The following is a 15,415-nucleotide window of genomic DNA, read 5'->3' as shown; positions in this document are numbered from 1 at the left end:
AAATTTTGTGGCATCGGTCCCCTTCCACTCTGTATATTCAATTATATTATTTATATTGTCTCCTGTAAAGTAGCTCAAACGAATTATGCAACATTTCTGGGGAGGTATTCAATTAACAGACCAGAATAGTAAACTCTGCGTAAGTTAAGTCAGGTGTTGTGTAGTAAGTGGTCATCGTGGCAACATCGCATTTCTCGCCACTACTTACGCTGAGTTGTCAGGTGCAAAGTTATAATGGCCTGAGTATAACGCTGTAGCGAAATCTGTCGTTACAAGCATGTAGGGCTCAAGGGTTTGGTGTCGTTCTACTAGAGTGCCCTTTCATCCTCCAAAAGCGTATTACTTCTCGTTTACAGAATGTCATGGTTTGTGAAGAGGATGTGATAGTGGAATGAAATGATGTTGGAAAACTTGAGAACTCCGAGAAAAACCTTCGCCACAAAATGCCACCATTGATATTTTAAAGATTCAATTTTCCATGCGCTTACTCATGCAATCTGGAGAAAATATTGAAAGAATCAAGTTTAAAACATATGTTCAATTAAGATCCATGAAGATTTTGTGTCTACATGGTGCTCCGTTTTGAACGTCATCTTCACTATGTATATATTAATTAATATTAAATATCAATCTTGCATGCATTGCTGAATGCTTAAAGTTGAAAGAAAAGTTGAACTGTGTAGATGCACCTTAACTCCAGTCCACAGTTATCTTAAACCATTGTTCTGACAAGTGAGCTACCAATGTGCCCATCTGGAAATTATAAACATAAATGCTTATATTATTCGACATATGTTTTTTTTTTCTTTCTTCATTCTGTATTTGTTCAGTGGGTTATAGTCTGAGAGGATAGAATATCTATTCTATACTATCTAAACCAATGGTGCACAACCCGCAGGCCGCCACTATGTTTGCTGCAGCCCGATACTAAAGTTTCAAACTTAAAATTTAAAAAAATATTTGAAAAGACTTGTATTATTAATTACTACAAATTACAGTAATCACTAATTAGACATTTACATTTATGTAAATTATTTATTATTGGAGGATGTCTGCAGCCCTCCAAAAGAACATTTTTTTTAAATATTGGCCAGCAGTATTCATGAAGTTGAGTACCCCTGAATTCTAAATTATAAAACGTCTTTGAAAATATCCTCAAAGGTTATAGTTCTCTGTCACCTCCTAAAGCATTGAATACTTTTTTTTTTAACACTCTGTATTTATTTGTGCTAAGTTTATTTATGCATGTGTGAGTTTATGTGTGCGTGTGTATATTATCAAACCTCACGATGTCATATCCATGCCTTGTACACTAGTTTCTGACAAATAATAATAATTATTATTTCATTAGGTGATCGTAATTACGATCCAGTCTTGTGCCGTGGTGTCGTGGTCTAAGGCATCCTGCCTAGGACTCGCGTTACGGAATGTGCGCTGGTTCGAGTCCTCATGGGGGAAGAAATTTTCTCATGAAATTTTGGTCAGTGTATGGGACCGATGCTCACCCAGCATTGTGATGCACTTGGGGAGCTACGGTAAGTAGCGAAATCCGGTTGCGAAAGCCAGCTACAACAGCTGGGAGGATCATCGTGCTAACCACATGATACCGCCATTCTGATTGGATGATCGTTCACCTCTGCCTCGGCATGTGGGCGTGAGGCCAGCAGCTGGCTGGTTAGTGTATATAGGCCATAGGCCCTTCACGAGCTGTAGCGCCACGGAATTGGTAGCACGAAAAAAAAAAAAAAAAGGGACATAGTAGGGAAATATCCTTTGTATTATTATGTTGGTCACAATGATGTCAAAAAACAAATGTAGAAGAATGCATCGTTCTCTTGGCAGTGCGCGTACTTTTAATAAGATGCTGTGATATGCTGACAGTAAAGGGGATTTGTGTAGTGTTTTCACACCTCTTTAGCGGTATACGTATGGAGATTGAAAGGTAAAATAAGTGTTTGTGTTGTTTCGATGCATGGTTTAAGTTACTATGTACTTTACCGTAGGTAACGTATGTTCAGTTATAATGTCTTGTTCTTAATATTCACATTCGTTTACTAGAACTATAAGGGTATATTATTTATGATAAATGAAGACTGAAAGGTAAAGGTGTGAAATTGGCGTCGGGGGCGCGCTTCCGAACAGGGGCAGCGGCATTTCCTCTAAGGTTAGAGCCAAGTTTAGGTGTGTGTGTATTAATCGAAAATTAGGGGCTAGAAAATATTGGGAATAGGACGCATGTTTATATGGCATTTTTTTTTTCGATTAATACACACACACACACACACCTAAACTGGGCGGAAGCGCGCCCTCACAAATTTTTATTTTACATTGGATAACTTTCAGAACACGGATTCCTTCCTTTCCCTCTTACTTCAAAATTCCAGCCTTGTGCACATAAAATAAATTATTGGAACTGAAAAGCGCCTTTTCGCAAGCATGATGATGCGCATTTAACAAACACAGACAAATCTCCTCTTTTTAGTATTTTAAGATATAGCCTAATTGTCAGTGAAGAATCCGTATACTGGAAATTTTACCCCGAAAATAAGGGTGAAAAAAAGTTGCTGTGAAAGTGGAGGCCAGTGGAAATGTGCGGACATTTGTGACAGGTTGGGTTAGTTTAGTTCAAGCTTTTCGTGTGCCTTGCATATGCGAATCTGTGACAGGTTAGATTAGTTTAGGTGTTTGGTATGCATAGCTACGAATCAGTGACAGGTTAGGTTAGTTTAAAATTTTGGTATGCCTTGCACATACAATTAAGAATGTGCGCTTTCTTGCTGTCTGCCCTCCTTTGGTAACGGTATTGTAAAGATTTACCATTTTAAGTTACTATGTGCCTTATAGTAGGTAGGTAGAGTATGCGTATCGGGATCGAATATTTTATGCACAGTGTAAGTTTGGTAAAAGTTAAGGTGAAACGAGCGTTGAGCGACTTCCGCCGATTTTGGAATAGACACCGACGCACTTGAACTGCCAACATAGAAAACAAAAAATCACACTCAATCGCTTTCATCTTCACCTAAGTGCGTAGGTGTCTATTCCAAAATCGGCGGAAGTCGCTCAACGCTCGTTTAACCAAAGTTAAATATCTATGTGCCACTAGAAAGTATTCCAAAAATGCCTTGAAAAACACTAGGATTTATATTATGGAGTAGTGGAAATTGTTGTGATTACTAGGAGAGCTGTATGATGGGATTTTCAGTGTTACCAACTGTGGAGAATGGCGTGTGCGGGATGTGACATGAACCAACTTCTCACATAATACTACATACCTAATCTAACCTAACCTAACCTAACCTAACCTAAACTCTCACAGAATAGTACACAGCTAACTTAACCCAACCTAACCTCTCACCTGTTACTCATCTGATCTAACCTAATCTTTCACATAATAGTACACAACTAATCAATTTTACAGATCTGGCTTTTTCAGGTATAGCTCCCTGTAAAGCAGACTTGAATAATTTCAAGGGAAAAATTGTTGCAGAGCCGGATATCGAACCCAGGACCTTTGACTGAGCGCGCCAACGCTCTACCGACTGAGCTACCCTGGAACTATACCAGGCCCTGGATCAATTTTCCCCACAAGTGGCTTGACAGATCATCAGATCCCCAGATCCCGAATTCGATACTCGGCCCTGGAATAGTTTTCCCCTTGGAATTAATCAAGTCAACTTATCAGGTGCTATACCTGAAAAAGCCAGATTTGTATTATATGCATTACTGCTTCAATAACAGAAAACCACAATTTAAGTCACATAGAGTTTGGTGTGCACTCAATCCTGGAATCTGACGATCTGTCAACCCACTTGAGGTATATGATATAAGGGAAAAATTGATCTGGAACCGTATAGTTCCTGGGTAGCTCAGCGAGTAGATGGTAGAGCATTGGCACACTCAGCCAAAGGTCTCGATTTCGATACCCAGTCCTGGAACAATTTTTCCCTTGAAATTATTCTAATCAATTTTGTTTGCAATGTTGTTATCCCTGCTATGCCAACTCGGGAGCCACCTAATGGATAAAGCAGGAAGCACGTCAAGAAGAGAACAACATGACAACTCATTCGAAGTACTGCTCATTATTTATACATTTTGCTTCTGAAGTGCATATTGTGCAGTAATAGTGAACGTCCCTTATATACCTAGTGGTAAAAGAAGTTAAATGTGTTGTGGCAGTGATAAAATTCTGAAAAATTCGTTTACAGTGGCGCAAACATTTTCAAAATTCAATTTACATTTTTGTAACTCTCTGTCTTGCATTCATTGCAGATTTCGTGGCAGTTACTGACTTTCCAATGGAAAGTGTTAGCTGTAGGATGGATGGTGATAGAGTGAATGCTCTAACTTCTTCTGAAGTAGTTTATTCTGAACATCAGAAAGTACTCTTCAGAACTAAGGGCAAGGAAGACAGAAGCAAACTGTTGAAATTATTGGTCTCTGTTGTCACAGTTGTGAGTCGTGGCTGTGAAAAGGTCTGTATGAACGAGGTTTATCATTTAAACCCTGTGGTGTGATTTCTAATTGAAGAGTCCACTGCAAGAATGATGGATGTCACTTTCTTGTCGAAAATGAAACAAGACTGTCAATGCATAGCTTAAGACATATAGAATGTTCATAGAGAGTTATATGGCATTAACACTGATAGTGTGGAGTAACGGCTAGCACGTCTGGCCGCGAAACCAGGTGGCCCCGGGTTCGATTCCCGGTCGGGGCAAGTTACCTGGTTGAGGTGGGTAACTTTTGGTGCTGGACCCCGGACTCATTTCACCGGCATTATCACCTTCATCTCTCATTCAGACGCGAAATAACCTAAACTGTTGATAAAGCGTCGTAAAATAACCTACTAAAATAAAATAAACACTGATAGTCATTGTCCAGTAATTATCGGAAAATTACAGTTACGCTTTGAGCGCTAACCATTTCAAACTTTCAATTGCCTCTCCTGAAAAATGTATTCCAAATGACATTCATCATTCTTGCAGTGGACTCTTCAATTAGCAGTTACCATTTATGTTCTAAATTGAAATGATAAAAAATAAAACAATTCTTGTACAGTCATAAATGTGTATATTTTAGTAATTCACTTATTGCATCAATGTATACATATTTTGGAACATCTTTTAACTTATACTTAGGTAATTTCATAGAAGCAGTGTACAGGGCTAAAGGCAAACCTCGAAGCACATTTCAGTGACATGCTTATGACACTACAGTGTAGAAATAATTAAAGAGCCACATTAAATTATTTTTCAGAATATTGTTAATATTATTAAAGCATTATTTACAAATATGTAAAGTATTCGAACAATTTCACTTGGTTTATACCAAAGTCCACTTTTTGTACTAACACCAGTGTCTACAGGAGTTATTTATGTGACTTTCAAGTACTCTGTTCCATGTCGTTTTCAATAAGTAAAATAATCAATATTCAAAAACTTTTATAAAATTCCAATCATTTTGCTGTCATCTATTACAATAAAACCTCCCTAAAACGAAACGCGAATGTTCCAGAGTCTTTTTCCTGTTTTCACAGGTTTTTGTTTTACAAAGGGTTGAGTTCTAGCAAAACTAAGAATAGACTACTGCAATATGCTCACTGTAGGAAGAACACAATGAAGAAATAATTTGAAATAAAAGTTACTGCAGTACATGCAAAGTGAATTTTATTTTCATAATTATTAACTTAAGTGATTGCAGCCCCCCCCTCTCTCTCTCTCTCTCTCTCTCTCTCTCTCTCTCTCCGCCCTAGTTTCTTGGGCCCCACATTTCTTTTAACACGTTGAATGCCACTAGATGTGTATAGACGTCACACGGTCCTCGCCCCATATGCCAATGACACATATGCACGTTCGCTGCTGACTGTATTGTTGCAAAATCTATCCCCAGGAGCCGATTAGTTTTTTGTATTTATTTTCCATGTAATAGTGTCTATGAATAATTTTTAGCCTCATATACAATTTTCGAGTATAGACAGTGTTTGAAATCGTGATGATGCGTTTACGCATCACATATATTTTTGTTTCTTACGTGACCATATATTGAAATATTGTTAGGGAAAACAAATTAGGCCTACCTTACTTCATTTATGGTAGATTACGAAGCAGGAATGGACACACAATTTAGGTTGGCCAGGGCAATCACGATAATAGAATGTTGTAGTTGTTTTTTTTTCGTTAGGAAAGTTGTTTGTAGTGCTACAAATTTTGTTTATTGCAGTTTGAATTGCCCCGTGAATTTGAGCAAATTTTATAAAAGTTTCAGTGTTCCTAATTTTAACCATGATATGTCGCTAGATGTATGTTCACTTCATCCACCGAGAGAACTTGACTTGATTGAGCTGCTTCCATGAATATCATTTACTGACTAAACAACTGAAAGGAGATTTCGAATAATATTTTTAGTTAAAGTTAAGTAGCATCATCTGTATTTCAAAATTAAAACTGTGGTATTATTACTGCTGTTATATATTTGATCACTATATAATACCAATATAAATGTTATCGTATCAGCTTTCAACTCGCTCTAATTAGCTCAGTTGGTGGAGAATGTTATGGAGACTGAATAGGAGACTCACTTCTGTTCGATTCTCGTCCAGAGAATGTGTTTATTCAACTGTTCGAAGACAGGTTGGATCCTCATAAATGACGCCAATAAAGCATCACACATGAGGCAACTAAGGCAGGAGATATGGGGTAGAGGCTCAGTTCCTTTTCCCCTCCTTTGCATACTTTGCTAACTAGGTCTAGTAACATGTTTCACTAATCAGATTTCAGATGTTTACAAACACTTGTTCTTTCTGTGACACATATAGTCAAGTGAGATGTACTGCTTGGTATTAGATGTATCAGCCAGAATTTCAGTTAAAGGTACAGCTACTGTAACAAATTAAAAATTTAATTGCAATATGTAACATTACAAATTAGATATAGGATTAATAAAATATAAAATAAAATATAACTTATAGGTATAAAGAAAAAAGGGGAAAAGAAGAAAGGAAAGGAGAGCAGTGAAGGGGAAGGAAAAAGGGAAGAAAAGAGATACAAATAATACATTTCCCCTATTTCTCATGATTTATGACATCACCTCTGGCGAAATTATAGTTCCTTGTCCAAATCCTCTACTACCGCTCTCTTTTCTGTTAGCTTCGTCTTCTAGGAATTTACCTTAATAGCTTATTCCTTGGATGGAGTGCGACAAAAAATCCTAATATATTAGTCCCAAATGAATTATTTTCTCAGAAAAAAGTAATTTTTCCTTAAATGTATGTTGGTACATACTATTCATACAATTCTGTTATTGACACTTATCATTAAGGAAACTGTTAAGGAATAATTTATCTCTATGCAATTATTAAATAAAATGAACGGTTTTCTTGCAGTTAACTAAAAATATTAATGTGTGTCATACTAAGTACCAAACTGCAATAGTAAGTAGCAGTAGTTATATTTATATACGAACAAAATTCGCCACAAATCACTGATCACTGTTGTAAAATGTGACAACAGAACAAGTCTCATTCCTACCTATGAAAATTTTAACTTTCTGACTCAATTAGCAGAAATTCGTGAAAAATTCATTCGTGAAAATCGGGTATCCATAGCTTAGAAGAGTCAAGTCTGACTGCACGGACCCTTAAAATTGGTCATTCAGTTTGAATAAATTTCACCAACAGGGCTGCAATGCTCCTCTTTTGCATCTGTGGTGAGGCAGGCGATAGATATGGTTGGTGTGTATATGCTTATTGAATTGCGATGTTCGATTGGTTTTCCAATTCCCTTACTTAGTATTACTCGACATTACAACCCACAGAGGGCCTTGGCCTCCCGAATAATTCTAGCCCATTCTGTTTTATTCTTCACCTTCAATCTGCATCCTTTTACTCCCATCTTCTTCAAATCTTCTTTCAAAATGTCTAACAATCTCTTTTTGGGCATTCACCTCAACCAGTGATCACCTGGCTTCCCATTGAGAACTTTCTTTACCATCCAAATCTGGCATTATCAGATGTCCTAGCATCTCAACCTATTAATTTTTATTTCAGTCCCTGACAAGAAGTGATATCCTGTACCTCAATGGAACTTTTTAGTGAGCTATGTGGTAGACAGAACTGAACTCTTTATTAGAAGTCTATCTGATAGGGAATTATAGTTTCGTGATTTTTAAGTAACAATGGAAACAGCCAAAGTTTTTGTTTATCATTTCATTGCTTCGAGATTTGATTGATGGAGAAGTACCTGAATTCTGATAATTCAATAGTATTGAATTCCATTTCTTAAGTAAACTCACTTGGAAGGCTGAATTCAGTAGAATTAGGGTATGGGCGAGGATGGTGACTAACAAAGTTAAATTTGAAATGAAGTAAAATGGAGGAACACGTGGATAATTCAGACAGTACAGCAGCACCAGCTACATTCGCCACTAGTCACCGGGCCATTCTACCAAGTCAGTCAAACAAGAGAGAATCGAAATGTTACTAGTAAAATGGATGACTATATTCTTTAAGAATTCACTGAACTAGTCAAGTGCAAAGATTTGTTGAGTATAATGGGGAACTTGTAATGCAAAAAAGAAAATGCACATTTTCGAATATATCATAACACATTATCATAGCAAAATGAATAAGAAATATGATGTAGTCCAGGGAATGTCGTCGGAATCGACTAATTTGAGAACCAAAAATATTATATCAAAGGGATAATGAACGTAACATTGATTTGTGTCATTTTTTTTTTTTTTTTTTGGCGAATTGCATATCACTAATATATTATCCTCTCACCAAACCTTACCTAACCTTGTTTGTGACAGTGGGCTGACTTGTTACTAATAAATCCCCTTATCAAACCCTATCTAACCTTAACACTAACAGTGCATCTAATTAACACTAGTACATTTCCTCATCAATTCCTACCCGACATTGGAACAAACAGTAGTGCTATCTCTCAGTAATATTAAGAATGACGGAGAGAGAGAGAAAAAAACAAATTTCTGCTAGCAACAATGCCACAGGTAAACGTCATGCCCATATGTTGGCGACATCATGTACTTTGTTAGTTGCATTTGGCCCTCATTGTAATGGCATGGTTGAAAGCTGCTGTACCTAATTCTCCACTTCAGTGAAAATAGATATATAAATTCTGTCTGCGGATCTCTCATTGAGTGACATCATTCTTCTAGAATTCATAAATCTTATACATGGGTTCTCCAGTATAAGTTACCTTCTTAAGGAAGCAGTGCATATGATTTTTATTGCTTGTAGAATCCATTGCCCTCTGTTGGAATTTATTGTCTGAACTTAATTTATCTAGTGGCGAGCCTGTTAAGTACTCAACCATCAAGGATGACGACTGGAGATAATGAACGTGTTTAAACATTTTTGGTGATTTCATGGTCATCTATTGTAACTTTAAATTAATGGATTATAATTGCGACAGTAACTTTTTTTTTCAGAATAGTGATTATTTCTTTTTAATTTTGGGTGATTTATTTCTAGAGTTTGTCCATTGAAATTACTGATGAAGATGATCCATTTATGCTGTATTCGCTGCTTGTTAGCGAGTCTGATTTTCAAGTAATAAAGGAGCAGCAGGGACTCCTGATTGAGTATGACAAGTTTTCCTTTCAACTTGCCGAGCTGCTTCATCTCTGTAAAAGTGACTCTGATGATGGTGGAAAGTAAGTGTATTAAAGCTTCATTTTCAGTTACGAATCAAATTAAGTGTATATATTTTTATTTCCTTGCTAAACTAACGAGACTTGAAATTTACTCTGTACTTACTAATATTAGTAAAACAGAGAAAAATAAGTACACTTTCACTTAAGCTCCTCCTAATTTATCCCCTTCTTATCCTACTTCACTTCTCTTATTCTCAGCTACACTTAAAAATTATTTCTACTAGCTTTCTCATTCAACTTCATTCCCCTTTTCTCAGAACTAACTAAACACTTCCTTCTTGTAAATAACATAATATATTTAAACTTATTAATATAGAAGATCTAACCCTTATTGACTTTCAGTAAAAACATAACTTATTATTAAATTCGCTGTCTAAACGCTTCTTACACATCACATTAGCGCTCATACCCTGGAACATTGTTTCACTTTATTTATAACATGGTCTTAGAATCCATTGTTTAATCAAAACAATTATATAACATTAAAAAAGTGCATCAGTTCACTTCCATTTTTCCGTTATATAAAACTGCTATTATTTCATCGCACTGATACACTATTTCCTCAGATTATAGACCATTTTTTCTTCTCTACTGCCTCCTCATTTCGCACTCCTAACACACTTTACACTCTCACTACTTCCCCTTCTACTCCCCGCACTTATTTCACTTCCTCTTTCACTGCTCTCTTCTTTCATTGATTGAACATTCTTCTCTCCCCTCTTCTGTCTTCCAACTCCAAGGTCTCCACCTCTGTTGGCATTTGATACTTTGCTTGTTTCACTGACTTGGCTTTGGGGTGACTTCATTACTGATCGTCTACCTGATGACATAACAACTAGCTAATTTGTTCGCCTGAATGGAATTTGCTGACATTGATTTCTTCTGACATCCTTACACACAATCTCCTGTGTCACTACCCTCATGCCTTCCGCAACTTTGCTTTTCTGTTCATTCCACTATTATTTACAATCTCTCTTGCTCTCTCCTTTATCTCTATTCTTTTTCTTTCATTTATATTCTCTCCATTTGTTGACTCATTCAAGTTTTCTAAAGAAAATTCGACATCAAATAACTCCCCATTAATTTTCAATTTACTCTTAATTAATTTTGCATAATGTCCATTTTTCCTAGCTACTTTCAGTATCTTCTGCTGCCATAGTTCTTAAGCACTTACTTTCTTTATTAATTTTATCACTTGTGATACTGCTCTCTATTTTCTTGCGTTTATTTAGGAATGTCGTAAGTGTTCACTGGACAAACCCATGCCTTTCAGCCACTTCAATATGCTTCAATCACCTATCTATATGACTAAATGCAGCTAATTTAGTCTCCAAATGGATTTGTTGTGTTATACTTGCCATCATTAACAACTAACACTCGAATGTGAAAGGCGTCAGAGGCAGGAACCATTAAGGCAAATTCTGTTAGGGTCACACACCCTTGAAGCAGGGAGAGTTCTATTGTAATGTGCTCCTTGCACAGAATGCCAGGATGGGTCAACAAAAATATGAATAATGGTAAACGAAATAATGGGAAAACATCTTTAACAGGACAATACAAGTGAAAAGTGAAATTGTATCGAACATAAAAACCAATTAAATTAAAAAAGATAAATATATGGTAATGTTTTGTTGTTGTAATTGTGGATAAAACATATTTAAAATGTGGGAAATATGCAGGGACCGATAAAATTTAATGTTGAACAGGGTTTATCATTATATCAGTCTTCATTGTGCACAGGTTCGACGGTTCTCAACATGTAGATGTGGAAGTAGAATTTCGTACTTTATTTAGTTCATCATCGTTACATTACACACTACACTGAGAACTAAGAACTATAAATGTGTGAAGACCGCTATATAGCAATAGTAGTAGTAATAGTACTTGTAGTATGATGGACTTCTAGCCTGGAATTACCTTCGCTGTCTTAGAAATTTTCATATATTAGCTTCCTTCTCTTCGGACGACAATAACTTGTACAAGAAACTCCAGCTTCATTTTTGTTTAATGTGCTTCCAAAATCATTTGTTGCAGCTTTTGTGTTAGAAGAGTCTGGCATACTTTCATCAACAATATCATCTTAATTATCATCATTACATATTTTTTGTAATTCCGCTTTACTAAGCAGCATTTTACTGCCAAGATTATTCAAATAACCCTCATGCTCATCGTCCAATTTATCATTGTCTTTATCTGCATCATGAGAAACTTCTGGATGGGTCACAGAAATATTAGACTCTCACTACTATTATTTTGATTTTCAGTTAACCCCAGAATTTCACTCACGGCTAGACTGGAAATAAAAGAATGTAATGGAAACCATATACATATTATAAAGAATACTGCAGGCATGCACATGGCATGGCGTCCTATTTTTAGGACGGCACTTTATTTCACCTCGTACCTAGCAACATATAAGAAAATTTTATTGTTGTTATATACCACATGGAAACTAAAGTATTGAACTCATTATGTAAAAATAAAAATCAGATTTCTGTATCACCATTACAGATTAAATAAGAATGTTCTTACCTACAGTGCGTCACAAAATATGGTTTTCCTGACATCTTGTCAAAAATTAACTGGTATGAATAAATGTTCTCGCAGAATTCAAACACTGCCAACATTATAATATAATATGATCATTTACCTTCTAAACAATGCATCCAACTGTATAAAACAAGAAAAAGTTTCATAGGAATCAGTATTTTACGCAAGTCCTATTTTTAGAACGCTATGCAATAATGGGTTTTAATGAAGATGAAGGATCAATTATTTGATGTTACAAACTGAGGACATGGAGTAACACCAGGAAGAATGGTGAAACAACGTCTGAAACTGATTAAGGTTTCACAATTGTAATTAGCACTGCTTACTGAAGTACTGTATGTACCTACTGTATTTACTGTATGTAAATTCAGTGAGCTTAATGTTGTAATGCTTAGGGCTGTTCTAACTGGTCTCCAGTTAAATTCTATTGTGTTCTGTTCTTTTTGTTGTATTATACTAATTTTAGCACGATTTATTTCTAGCTATCACCTCATTATAGAAGAATGTAGTGGAGAAATATTTGGGAATCAGAAGACTCTAATGAAAATTGTTGAAAGAAACCAATTCAAGCAGTTATGCCATCTCAGTCTTCAAATTAGTGTAGGTACAGACAGTGAGATAAAGAAACACATGGCTGTTCAGCTAAAAATGTTGAAGGTAAGAGAACAAGATTTTATACCCACAAAGGTATTGATGATTCTTATGACTTTTTATATGCAAAGTTTGAAAATGACAAAAAATTGTCTATTGTGTAAACAATTTTTATATAATTGATTTTTTAATTGCCACGAAACACAGTGTATTGTCCGCGCAACTTATCTAGGCAGCTGGATCTCCTAGTGCTCTCTCGCTGCCCCGTAGCTATCTGCTGGCTACCTTACTGTCACTACAGCAGTTGTACGTACAGTTACAAAAACATCATTCGGTATTTAATTTCAGTGCATTCCATTGGATATGGTAGGTGAAAGTATATGGTTTCACAAGATAACAAACATAAATTACATTTTTCTTCTTCTGTGTGCAATACAGTATGATCACAACTCCAATTATTACAATATTCGTATCTGGCCATGAGCTACTGATGGTAAGCGATACATGAAATCTTTCAAGTAGAAGCACGGTCTGTAGTTGTTGAGTTTCCAAAAATCTTCACTTTCAAACACAATTATTATTATCAAAATTCTTCTTCTTCCTCCTCTGCCCTTCATCATCATCATCATCATCATCATCATCATCATCATATTCGTCATCATCATCATCATCATCATCATCATCACTGCTGGTGTCGTCTAGACGTATTATAAAATCCATAAATTATTAGGGAAAACACTTGAAGCAAGTAAAGAGATAGGTTTGGAAATAAATCCCGAAAAGACAAAGTATATGATCATGTCTCGTGACTAGAACATAGTACGAAGTGGAAATATAAAAATTGGAAATTTATCCATTGAAGAGGTGGAAAAATTCAAATATCGGTATCTTGGAGCAACAGTAGCAAATATAAATGACACTCGGGAGGAAATTAAACGCAGAATAAATATGGGAAATGCTTGCTATTATTTGGTTGAGAAGCTTTTGTCATCCAGTCAGCTCTCAAAAAGCTGAATGTCAGAATTTATAAAACAGTTAGTACCGGTTGTTCTTTATGGTTATGGTTGTTCTCACTTCGAGAGAGGAACAAAGGTTAAGGGTGTTTGAGAATAAGGTGAAAAAGGTAAAGGTATCCCCGTAACATGCCATGAAGGCATTTAGGGGGCATGGAGGTAGAGCCCCATGCTTTCCATGACCTCGGCACTAGAATGAGGTGGTGTGGTCGGCACCATGCTCTGACCGCCTTTTACCCCCGGGAAAGTACTTAGGAAAATATTTGGGGCTAACAGGGGTGAAGTTACAGAAGAGTAGAGAAAGTTACACAACGCAGAACTGCATGCATTGTATTCTTCACCTGACATAATTAGGAACATTAAATCCAGACGTTTGAGATGGGCAGGGCATATAGCACTTATGGGCGAATCCAGAAATGCATTTAGAGTGTTAGTTGGGATGCCAGAAGGAAAAAAGACCTTTGGGGAAGCCGAGACATAGATGGGAGGATAATATTAAAATGGATTTGAGGGAGGTGGGATATGATTATTGTAGAGACTGGATTAATCTTGCACAGGATAGGGACTGATGGCGGGCTTATGTGAGGGCGGCAGTGAACCTCCGGGTTCCTTAAAAGCCGTAAGTAAGTAAGACATTTCTCTTTCACCTCTTGAACATCAACAACCACTGACCTTATTATCTCTCTCTCTCTCTCTCCTTACTGTGTACGCGTATAACCTTATTGCATCTCATAGTACCACGGGCCATTGCATAAATATGTCTTGACAGAACGCAAAATTACTCTAAGCAAGCAAATGTATTTTACCCGCGTCGTAGACCATCCTTCCCTCTCCTGCCCCTCTACCGCTAGAAGGGACCCCTCTACTCCCTGTGCCTCTCTCTTTTAGCTGCCCAGATAAGTTCACTTACAGTAGAGGCTCATTATCTTCATTTTACCCATTGTGTTTCATTATATTAGTAATTTATAGCTTTAATATCTCATGATTTACAGTATGACGACAATCAATTTAGAGGAGAAAATGCTAGAATTATCTGCAGATAAATCATTTTAATATGCTATAATATTACCAATACTGTCCCTTGTATTTGAACCTCCCCTGAACCTGATAGTTTAATATAATGAGTTTATTTGAGGCCATCATCTTCTCTTTGATGGGAAATATCATTTTGAAATTCACATTTCAGTATGTAAAAGTATGCCTGGAGATTGCAACAAAAGTTTTGTCCCTCATTTTACTGCATATCATGCAAAAAAAAAAATAGCACTTAACCAATGATTACAGAGAAAGCTCAAACGTATGCATTTTACAATGGCTATGGTGTGTTGGGATCAATCAAGTAACTTTAATGATTGCTACTTTTGTAATATGATAACACAATAGGCCTATGTTTCAAGAAAAATAAATTTACCAGTAATATATCCTAATATTCTATCAACAATCAGAGCAATTCTTAATATTTAAGACTTTCCGATGCCATTTTCTTCAAAAGCATTGGCTGAAGATGATGAAACAACTTCAAATATTGGACATGACAGTGAGCCCTCAACATAGCAAGACTTTACGTATCAGTGCGAACACAGCAGAGA

General features: G+C 36.3%; 1 protein-coding gene across 8 annotated transcripts in view; it reads left to right on the top strand.

Annotated features, from left to right (window-relative positions):
• The first annotated feature begins 1,802 nt into the window (after nt 1–1,802).
• Nucleotides 1,803–15,415, top strand: part of LOC138707807 (spindle assembly abnormal protein 6 homolog) — a 104,202-nt gene continuing 90,589 nt past the window's right edge. For 7 of the 8 annotated variants that reach the window (XR_011334380.1, XM_069837744.1, XM_069837741.1 and 4 more), the window contains exons 1-4: nt 1,803–1,942; nt 4,270–4,472; nt 9,491–9,672; nt 12,705–12,879. Coding sequence is in view for 7 of the 8 variants with exons in the window: in XM_069837744.1 (XP_069693845.1) it covers nt 4,296–4,472; nt 9,491–9,672; nt 12,705–12,879 (534 nt within the window). In the remaining variant the exon portion in view is untranslated. Of the gene's footprint in view, nt 1,943–4,054; nt 4,149–4,269; nt 4,473–9,490; nt 9,673–12,704; nt 12,880–15,415 lie in introns of those variants that run through there. The other variant, XM_069837743.1, reaches the window with a different exon arrangement.

Source organism: Periplaneta americana, chromosome 10 (genome assembly GCF_040183065.1).
Source record: "Periplaneta americana isolate PAMFEO1 chromosome 10, P.americana_PAMFEO1_priV1, whole genome shotgun sequence".
NCBI lineage: Eukaryota > Metazoa > Arthropoda > Insecta > Blattodea > Blattidae > Periplaneta > Periplaneta americana.
This window is presented reverse-complemented; position numbering and strand designations above follow the sequence as displayed.